Here is a 10,558-nt window from a genome sequence, read left to right as displayed (position 1 = left end):
CAATAAACCCTAAAGAGAAAACCAGTGAGTTCCTGTGACCGGGAAAGAGAAAAGGGGCACCTTTTACCGTCGACGTATTAAAGACGAAAGAGCAGACCGAGGACAGAAGACCGAGTAGAATGTTACTCTTAGAATATTACTTAATGATTATTAGTAAATTTGGACAATTTATGATTTATAAACGGTGTTGTAAGGAAGTACATTTGATTCCTCGTGTCGACATACAACTCACAGTTGAAACGAACCAAGTATCGAATGTAACCACCTTTTCCGTCGTTTATGTACCTACAGTTCCAGCGGTCACGGTGTTATTAGAACGTCAACTTCCCGTTCTTCTTTACTAATCTAATGAACTCGAGTCTTACTTCCCTATCCGATGAGAGAGGTTTTAGCAAAGTGTACGTCGGTAGGCTGGTAGGAATGGTGAGTAACGCTCGGATGAGGAATACCACACTGTCGTCGAACAATTAATGCACGTACAATCTGCGACGACGATGAGATGTCCTCTTACCGACTACCCGATCTCAATAAATTACATGTAACATATACGACTGCCCGCTCCGCACCGAGCATGTATCGATCATCCCAAATTCTGTAAGCTGCAATAAGAGGTACGCTTTCAGCTACTTCGCACCGATAATAATGAGAACAATACAGACAACACAAGATGGGCGCGAGCCTAGCAACTCCAAATGACTCCTCACGCGATCAGAACCTAGGTGTTGTGCTGAGGACCAGGCACAAATTTACTAGCCTCAGCGCATCATCCCTACATCTTTTCGCTCGCTTCACCGACCATACTTAGAAAAAACCTAAACAGAATGGACCCCGTTATTACGAGTAGCAAGCCTACCAACCAATTTTACCTTCAGAATACACTAGGCGTCTTAGTGCTACTATCCTATAACCACAACCTCCCCTTTATTACCTCGAAGCAGAGAAGAGACGAACAAGCGCGACAACGCTCACGCGTGGGTTCAGAACCCCTCCAAGAATAAGCGATCACTGTAGTGCGTCAAGGCGCTCGGGCTCTCTGACGTACACCCTTACGAAGAGCGAGCCCAAAAGATCAACGCACCATGAAAAAGTTATCCATGAGTATCTATAGTAAAGTTGGATACAAAATCGGTTTTGACACTGAAAAACCGTACCTTTATCTTATACAAATTCTAACTGTTGTTAGTATGACTACAGTTAATGCAACGTGTTAGAGTTTTGCCGTTAGTTTCTATTGAAAAATAGTAGAGGTAAACTTGTTTAAAGTTAAATATTAAAAAGGCCGAAGGCCGCAGGTACCGTTCGAGGGCCGTTATATTATATTTAACTACATCATCTTACATATTATATTATATTTAAGCAATAGCTCACGACAGGCCGTGGTATATGCTCATTATATCACAGCTAAGGGGCGTGGTTCGGCCCGACGCGAAGCGGAGGGTCGACAACCCCCTTAGCTGTGATATAATGAGCATATCTCACGGCCTGCCGTGGTATTGCTTTTTATATCACGGTTAAGGGGCGTTGTTCGGCCCTACACTCTAATTTAAATAGTTTTTATTAGTAAATAATGATGTTCAAAATAAAATAGTCCCTCCGTTGCCTTCTGCACAAAACATAGTGCGAGGTGGTTGCTATGCAACAACACTAACAGCAAGCGAACATATTAGACAGAGAGCGTTGATCCATTATTTGGCTGTTTATTTACATTAATGTGTATGTTGCTGTTTATTGTGCAGCCACTGAAAAACTGTCCAGCATCAGTAGCATGGCTTACGTGGTCACTTGTACAGGTTGAGGTTGTTCGAGGCTGTTGCTTAGCGTGGCGAGAATATTGCTCCACTTTCTCCGGTCCCCGAGATTGGGCTTCCAGTAGCTCTGGAGAGAGCTTTCGCACCTGTGGCCATTAACGGTCATAATTTCTCTGCTTTGTTTCAAGACCCGCATCAGAAAGCTTTTGAATGGTGGTACTTTTCCAGTTGGTCTACCTGCTCTTCACGTAGCTCTGCATGTCGTAGTTTAGGTGCTTTTCTTTCTGGAGATAGGCACTGCTCAATCCACTCCTACATACTATAGTAAGACCCCCCAGGAGGTCGAAGTTAATCTTAAATGTTTCCATTTTATGCTTTCTAAATTTGTTTCGTAACGGAATAAATTTAAATATATTTATAAAACTGACAAGTCAAATCAAGCAATCTGATTGGTCGATAGCGTTTTGCGGACCTCTTTGATTACAGATTTGAAAGCATCGTTGCTTGCTTTAAAAGTAGCACAATTCATTATGTTAAACCTTCAAAAGTATCTAGATATCCCTGCCCTAATGCCAAAGGAACTGCACACTGAATATGTTTTGCCGTTTGATGTCTATGTCTGGGCCGCTGCATCAAAAAGGAGGGCTTCTGCCCCGTTACTTCTCCGCTGCTTTCTTGTTCCAGTATGAAAAGCAAACTGCAGGCAGTTTGCTTTTCAGCCCAACGGTATACTGTTTTTCTCAGATGCGGAGGGATACTGACTTGTTGTGAAAAGTAACTTACAATTCTACCCGTGGTATACGCTCAGTATATCACGGCTAAGAACCAATCAGATTGCTTGATTTGGCTTGTCCGTTTTATAATTTGTTACATAATGCAGAAGCTCCGCACCATTTAATGAACGAGTCCTTCAGGACTCTTACGAACTGAATGGACATGACCTTTATATTTTTTAACATGATGCAGGAATTGTACTACATTCATATATTATCAGTTGCATAAAATGGTCTTAAAAACACAATAATATATTTGTTGGCAATTATTTCTGGGTCAATATATTATCCATTAAAAATGTTAAAGGCAAATGTTGCATATCCCTAGAAATATGTGTTTAATAATCTGTACACGCACTTCAATCCTATATATGTATATTTTGTGTTCAATAGAGATACTCCATATAGATATATATTTGTATATAATTGCCTTTTTTCGTTTATTTCCTAAAGTTGAATATCTCTACCGTTTATCTTCAATTTCATGTTATTTCTAATTCATGAACAATGCCTTGTCTACAAGCCTCTGGGCCAATACATTCCCGATAATTGTGATCAATAAAATATATATTTAATTAAATCTAGATGAAGTGCACCTAATACGCTTTATTAAGATCCTAATGTAAAAGAAAGCTTGTACTATAACTAAAAAGAACATGCAGGATCCTCCACACATTCAGAAGGGGCAGGGATGAAGCATCACATCAATGCTCATGATGCAGGAGCTCCACACTGATGGATGGACCTTTGGGTAATGAACCTGTTTCCACATGAGACAGGATGGCATTGGGACATACAGGACATTATACAGATGGATCAATGAAAGATGTCCTTATTGAGAGATCACTGCTGAATGCCTTGTAGAGAATATAATGCACATGCTGAGGTCAGCCTCATGGGGGCAGTGTCTCCACTTCAGAAAGCAGGCAGCAGCAGCATGCTCCATGAGAGAGGCCCAATTCCAAATCACACCCTAGCCACTCCCAATCCGTAACAGAGTGACACTCGCAGCTCAACGAGGCTTCCTCCTGTCAAATGCAGGGAGTAAACACAGCAGCAAGCTTTGGGACGGCCTCCTCTCTCTCCGGCAGAAACAGGAAATGCCATAACTGTATGTAACAACGGTTTCAAATTAGCTTCTCTTTGACAAAAATTCCAATTAATAACTAAAATAAAACTCCAAACATATTTAATTGTGTTACTTTTTTGTAAAGCTCTTTTAGTTTTAAACCTGATGTTTATAAGCTTCTTAGTTTTTGCAACAGTCTGTAAATAAACACAACTTTATAATGAAATGCACACATTTACCTTTTTCTAGACTAAACACAGGTACGATCCTAAGTAAAAAACATATGAGGTTATCATGAGGTTGTTAACATTGCAGTTTATCAGTGGATGTTTGCAGGAACTGTTTGTAAACAGCGTGTTTCCTAACGGACACACACAGCGTTGAGACCGGTCAGGTGGAGCAGGGGAAGTCAGCACCGATGCAGACTCGCTGTTTGAGGGCTTGATAACCCACTCCCCCTCCACACTCGTTGGTTTGGAACAGCACTTAATGTGGCTGACCCTCCGCGCGAACGTGCAAACGGAGGGTTAGTGTGTAGGGGTAGGGTGAAGGGGGTGGATTGGAATTGGGCCAGAGTGTCAACACACTGATATGATGCAGGAAGATGGCAGATTTTCTGCATAATTGACTTGCTTTAATCTGTCCTAATACTTCATTGGATCAGATATCACACCTCATCTTCATAGCATTTTCATTTTCACTGAACAAATAATTGTTTCAGAGGTTTTTACTGCCTAACAAAATGCTGTTTTGTCCGGTTATTATAGCTTTAGATACTTTTTCTTTTAAATACAAACACCAAAAGCCTCAGTACTGATGTCATTTTGTGAATACATTTTAACACTCGTCTGTGAGTCGTAGAAAGATTTCCATCTAAACTTCATCAGTTGGAATAAAAAGAAAAATACAACAACATTAGCCTTCTATTGAAATGGATAAGGACCACATGTGAAAAAAGTTTTGACATCTGACCAAAAGTTAAATGGTTTTGGGGTTCTGAGATTCAATTCAGAATTCTGACTTTTTTCTAAGAACCCAAAAAAAAAAAAATGTGTACTTTAGGTCGGATTTAAAAAAAAAGGTATATTTTATTTCAAGCAAGGCTATGCAAATTTGATGGAGCATAGCGTATGATGAGAAGGTATGGCAGATGACTGGGGGATGTTTTTGAGGAGAATGAGCTTTGTATACAGTACCTTCCACTTTGAAAAGAAGCAAGCAACAGTAGAAGAGAAGGACAAACAGGAAGAGAGAAGAGTAGGACATGAGAACACATAGCCAGAGAGAAAGAGAAAAAGCAAACCGCAGAGAAGAGACAGGAGGAAAAAACTCAGTGACCAGAGCTTAGATTAAAGGGGCCATATTCTGCACACGTTCAGGTTCAAAGTAATATGTAGTGTCTCTACTGTGACATGTTCAAAAAGAGCCCTGTCTGCTCTGATTGGTTAGAAGGCCGGCTCTGATGTGATTGGTCAACTGCTTAAAGATGTCCCGCCCCTTATCAAAGCAGACCATTAACATTAACCCAATAGGGCCTCTGTAACATAAGGAACAGGAAATACACACTTTGACATTTGGTCTGTTGGACAGAAAAAGCTGCGTGTAGAGATAAGTGTGGAAAGGAAAGGGCAGGTACATACATCTCCGTTCATCAGCTTGCAGTCGTCCTCCATCTCATCAGCACTGTCCTCGTCCGACACGTCTCCCTCCTCAGCGTCCTCGTCGATGTTGGGGGGCAGTTTCTTCCCCTGGGGGAGAGGAGAAAGAGTCAGTACAGCTTCATGCAACTTTCATTTAATCCATTTGTTGGTCAGGGAACTTTAAACTAGATGGGCCTTGGTTTTCTCTAGAGCTGACCACTGACTGCTGGTGAAAAAGTCACTTCCTTAAATGACAATGATGAGCCACTTTTCTTTACATGATACTTTCTAATTTAACGTCACAACAAATTCAAGTGAATTACTGTTATTTCTACAGCACTCAAGATTTTTTTATAGCTTAAGTTTCTTTACAAATTAAGACTATTGCATAAAATTTTTCAAAAATATGATATTTTTTTACAAATTAAAGTTGCCCATAGTACATACAAAAAATTACTTAGACAATTCATCAAGTAGCTGATTGGAAGATAACAAGTAAATTAACTAATTTTTTGTTAGTTTATTTAAAAAAATGTATCCGAGTTATTCTTTGCCATTTATTACTTACAAAATCGTTTTAATACGTTAAGTTAACATTGTACTTACTTTGTACTTACTTTGACTTACAACAGAGTGTTTTAACTGTGTGCTGTCAGTACTTCTACTTAGGTAAAGGATCTAAATACTTTTCCACTACTGGTGTACATCAATCATCCCAGTGTTAGTTCTCTCAGCTATCTAAACACAGGACCAGTAATAAAGGCAAAATATATTGCAAGAAAATTAGGTAGGATTTGAAGTTTATCTACAAAGGAACAGATCTAAGAATAAACATCCATGTGCTTTTCAGTCCTGCTCATTCAAAAAATGTTCATACATAATTCCATCAGAGTCAAAACATTTGTTTTCCCCAACTAAATCCAATCAGATTTTATTTTTTACAATTACTTTGAGCTGAACAATTTCCTCATGCCTAATTACACAACAGAAAGTTCTTAATTAAAAAATCAACAGGAATTTGCAGACTATGTTAACTGGGCAATAAGCAGATATTTGGATATACAAGTCTCATAGCAAAAACACTTCAAATGGTTAAGATCAGTGCTAATATTCACAGGGAAATTATAAGCATCTTCAAACAGTGAACGGTAGCTTGAGATATACATAGCAAAAAATATATATCAGGTGTCAGAGCCAGACTTTCCTCTGCTTCAAACCCAGCCTTCTTCTTTTATAGTGTGAAGGTGTGAATGTGAAAACAGCAGCAGCTCTGACAGACTGCGGAATAAAAACACTCTCTCGGTCACATTTAAACTCCCTGCCTGAAGTTTGGAGGAATGCGCCTCGTCTGCCAGAAACTGCATCTCACATTCTGACAATACTATTATTCTCTTCTCTCTGCCATTGTTCTCCCTGCCTTGTTAAAACCTTTACTTCACCACGTTGATAATTGCAATCATATACAAATAACTTTGCCTATCAGTTGTGCTTATGAAATCACTTGGCTATTTAAGAAGGGGCTTATGGGGGATTAAATGTTACCAACCAATGTTACTGAGCCAGTGCGGGACTTTATTTTCACTACATCTACCATTATCCTGAAGAGAGTGTTGAATAATATTCTGTAATCCAAACGAGGTATTCTGACTTTCGTGTTTAGCTACAAAACCTTCTCATTCAGATCACAGCAATTTGATCGGTTAGAACGTGCTTTAATTCTGGTTATAAAACTGGTTGCTATAACATTGTCAAGCAATGTTTCCTGTAGGAAATATATCAAAGAAGCTTGTTTATTTATCAAGGTAATGTTTTCGATGTTTAAAATGGTTAAAGCCCAGTCTCCACATAGCTCACAGGGTAGAGATGTTGGTCCATGACTGGGGTAGACACAGGTTTGAATCCCACCTGCAGCCCCTTTACACATAACATCCCCTCTTTCTCCCACCTTTCCAATCTATCTCTCTAATAAAGACCCAAAAATAGTTCCAAAAACATGTTGAAGCCTGTAATCCCTTTGTCATGGTGGTCTGTTGACATTATCTCTGTGTGGTGATCCCTCCAGAGAGCAGAGCCTTGCAGAGGACTGAGCAGCTGATGAAGCCATCACTCAGGTCCTTGTACACTACCTGTGGCACTCTGCTCTCCTCATTACAGGCCTCAAGGGGAGATCGAGTGAGAGACTCGATAGAGAAACGTTGTAAAGGCGTCAGTCGTCAATATGTTGGCAATGAGCCATGGATCTAATACACTGGAGGTAGTTTGTCGTGGTTAGCAATCACTCTCCATCACAGTGTCATGAGCTGGAGGCCTGCAGGCGTCTCTCGTTTCTTCATCCCAGTTTAGATGTAACCATGTTCCCTTCTGCATTAACGCAGATCTGCGTGACTGCGTCAGGATTAAGCGAAAACGCTTCAAAACGATATGGGTTGTTTATCAGTCAGTGCAGCGTCAGGACGTAGGTAAGTGTTTTTATCCCACAAAATATGAATTTGACAGGTACAGCATCTCATAGAGCAGTAGATAAAAACAGGGCTTTTTCAATGTGATAGAACATCACAGTTATGCATATTTGAGTAAATGTTAAATTATTTTAAAAATATTAATTCACCATGGATTTAAAAACAGGTAGTGTGCTGTGTAGCAGCTGTCAGAGCACTCCTTACAGTGTCAGGTACTGGCAGAGTGCCTTGTATTTAGCAAAGGCATCTGGCATCAATAAAGCCTCATTAACCTCAACACTGCCCCCCTCCCCCCTGCTAACAGAGGACCACTGTAGCTCCACAACATGCCTCTGTTAAAGCAGTGTCTAACTAACTTTGCCTCCACAATGCCAGCCTGGACAGATGGTCAATTTGATACAAAATAAGGGGGCAAACATGAGGCTTCAACTACACTGATGTCAACCTATTTAGCTTCAGTACTGGGGGATCATGTACAAAGTCACTGTCAGGTTTGTAAAGCTATTTATTCAGTGTTTCCACAGCAATAACATACTGTAAAAACAGACCAGTTAAGGGACAGTCTCCTCCAACTTTATTTAGGCAATGTTCAAGAGATGATTTGATGATGAGGCTAATTTTAACACATCAACAACTCCTTTATATTAGCTACATGTGAATGCAAGTGCCAGAAAGGAAAAATGTAACTATCAATGATCTTCACGACGGTCACATGACTTCACGTCATCAAGGCTGAACTAAAGGCGATTCATGTTCAGCATGATGATGTTTAGTAGTCTGATTTAGTCACTTGTTAGAAACTTCCGTTCTTAGAACACATAGAGGCAGGGGGTATGTTTTTATGTTGTTGAACAAAACGTGAAAGATCTTCATCTTGTGTTAACCACATATCTTATTTCAGGCATCTAACCAAAAATGTGTTCAGAGACCAGAGAGCCAATCAGTGCTTAAATGCTGGCTAATTTCCGAGTCTAGGGCTCAATCCATTTCTCTAAAGAACAACTGTAATAAAGAGAAGTTAGTCCTTTTTTGTTTTCTTTTCCCGACCAATCTACTGCTCCACCCTCCAGGGCAGAAGGTGGCAGTAAAGCACCAAAAAACCTCAAAGAACAATAATAAGAAGGGTTGAGGGCTCCTTCCTGCAACACTATATTCCAGCTGGGGAGCTTTGTTTCTCTGGGCCTTTCTTATTCCTCTTATTTCCCCTCCTCGGTCCTCCGGTAGTGACCCGGAAATGGTTTTCAGCGTGCCATGCTCTCTGGAGGAACTATAACCGAGGATACACTGACGAATCCTCCACGGGTCCTCTGCGGATGTATTTCCGGCAACAGAGATGTTTCAAAGAGTCGTGACGCACGGCCGGACTTATCTCAGCCAATGACAGCTCTGCATGCATCCCCTGGATATTATTTTATTAACTGCTTTCATCGCGACGCGATGTTTACAGTGAGAACAGCTGTGAAGTCCGTGCAGCCTGATTATATGCTTTAGGAGCTGTAGGTGCGTGTTGTAGATTACATTAAATTTAGCTGACGCTTTTATCCAAAGCGACTTACAATAAGTACATTCGACCAGGAAGATACAACCTTGAAGAAAATAGAATCATATAAGTACATCAGGTTTCATAGAGCCAATCATTTCAAGTGCTACTCAACTGGCTTTAGATAAGCCAGTCCTTTATTAGTATATAAGTGCTCTGTTAGAAATTCTATCGCTTGGAGTGGAGTCGAAAGAGATTAGTTTTCAGTCTGCGCCAGAAGATGTGTAACCTTTCTGCTGTCCTGATTTCAATGGGGAGCTCATTCCACCATTTTGGAGCCAGGATAGCAAACCCACGTGTTTTTGCTGATGGGAACTTGGGTCCCCCTCGCAGTGCGGGTGCAGCGAGCTGTTTGGCTGATGCAGAGCGGAGTGCACGTGCTGGGGTGTACGGTTTAACCATGTCCTGGATGTAGGAAGGGCCAGATCCATTCGCAGCATGGTACGCAAGTACCAGTGTCTTGAAGTGGATTCTTGCAGTTACCGGAACGTGTGCGAATTTCTCTAGGAGAGGAGACAGGTAGTAGGAAGACTGGACAGACGACGTAAGCTTTACCACTTGGTAGTCTAGAGGAAGCGTGAGAGGTTCTTGAACCTCAAAGTCCGTGACGTGAAAGGGAGGAGTGGAGTATGGAGTTCTGGCCGTGGAGACACATTGAACCTCTCCCAAGTTCAGACTGGGAACAGTTAATTTTATGTTCCCCAGGGGAGTCCCGAGACATAGAAACCAGGGGGAAGGAGAAGAGGAACATGTGTTGAGCAGCCTTAGAACAGTAATTCGGGCGTAACCAAAAAGTAAATGGTGACGATGCGACTGCTGTGGTTTAATAAGACAATAAAGGGGCGAGTCTCTGGGTGCCAACAGCGTGGTAGAGACGAACAGATTCGCCTGTAAGCCTTACAGACGAGTAGTGGAGTTCGAGTTGGAAACTGTTCTGTCTTGACGAAAAGGAAGGCCCTTTCTAACAGGGGTGAGAACCTGGATTTGTTAATTGTAGCCGTGTGAGATAACAAGGGGCTGAAGTCTGACGTTCCTTAGACCCACACTGGGACTATTGTTTGACAGGAAGTGACGTTTGTAGCGCCGAGTTGGGCGACGACGTCTATGTCGCGAAATGTTGTAAGTGCCCTATGCGGGTCGACTGGGTCTTTTGTCGCGGTCCAAGACCAGGTCCGAGAGCAGTAGAGTGCGGATCTGAGACGTTGAGGGAGGACCGACCAAGATCGACGTACACGGTAGGCTGGAGACGGTCAAGTAGGTCTTACGTCGCCCGAGCAGACCAGAAAGTTTGAAGGTTTTAAGAGGGTGTGGTGCGGCCGAGGAGGCGAG

General features: G+C 41.5%; 1 protein-coding gene across 1 annotated transcript in view; it reads right to left on the bottom strand.

The window, feature by feature from the left end:
* The window catches only part of LOC104958024 (1-phosphatidylinositol 4,5-bisphosphate phosphodiesterase eta-2-like), a gene marked incomplete at its 5' end in the record, with an annotated part of 34,388 nt that overhangs the window by 20,335 nt on the left and 3,495 nt on the right, over positions 1-10,558 (bottom strand). Inside the window, 2 exons of the mRNA XM_010785718.1 lie at positions 3,494-3,549; positions 5,231-5,338. Of these exons, the coding sequence (XP_010784020.1) occupies positions 3,494-3,549; positions 5,231-5,338 (164 nt within the window). The remainder of the gene's footprint in view (positions 1-3,493; positions 3,550-5,230; positions 5,339-10,558) is intronic.

The sequence above is a fragment of the Notothenia coriiceps genome, unplaced genomic scaffold (genome assembly GCF_000735185.1).
Source record: "Notothenia coriiceps isolate Sejong01 unplaced genomic scaffold, NC01 NC01_scaffold00028154, whole genome shotgun sequence".
NCBI classification, from domain to species: Eukaryota; Metazoa; Chordata; class Actinopteri; order Perciformes; family Nototheniidae; genus Notothenia; species Notothenia coriiceps.
Note: the sequence above shows the minus strand (reverse complement) of the source record. Positions and strands in the feature narration are given on the sequence as shown.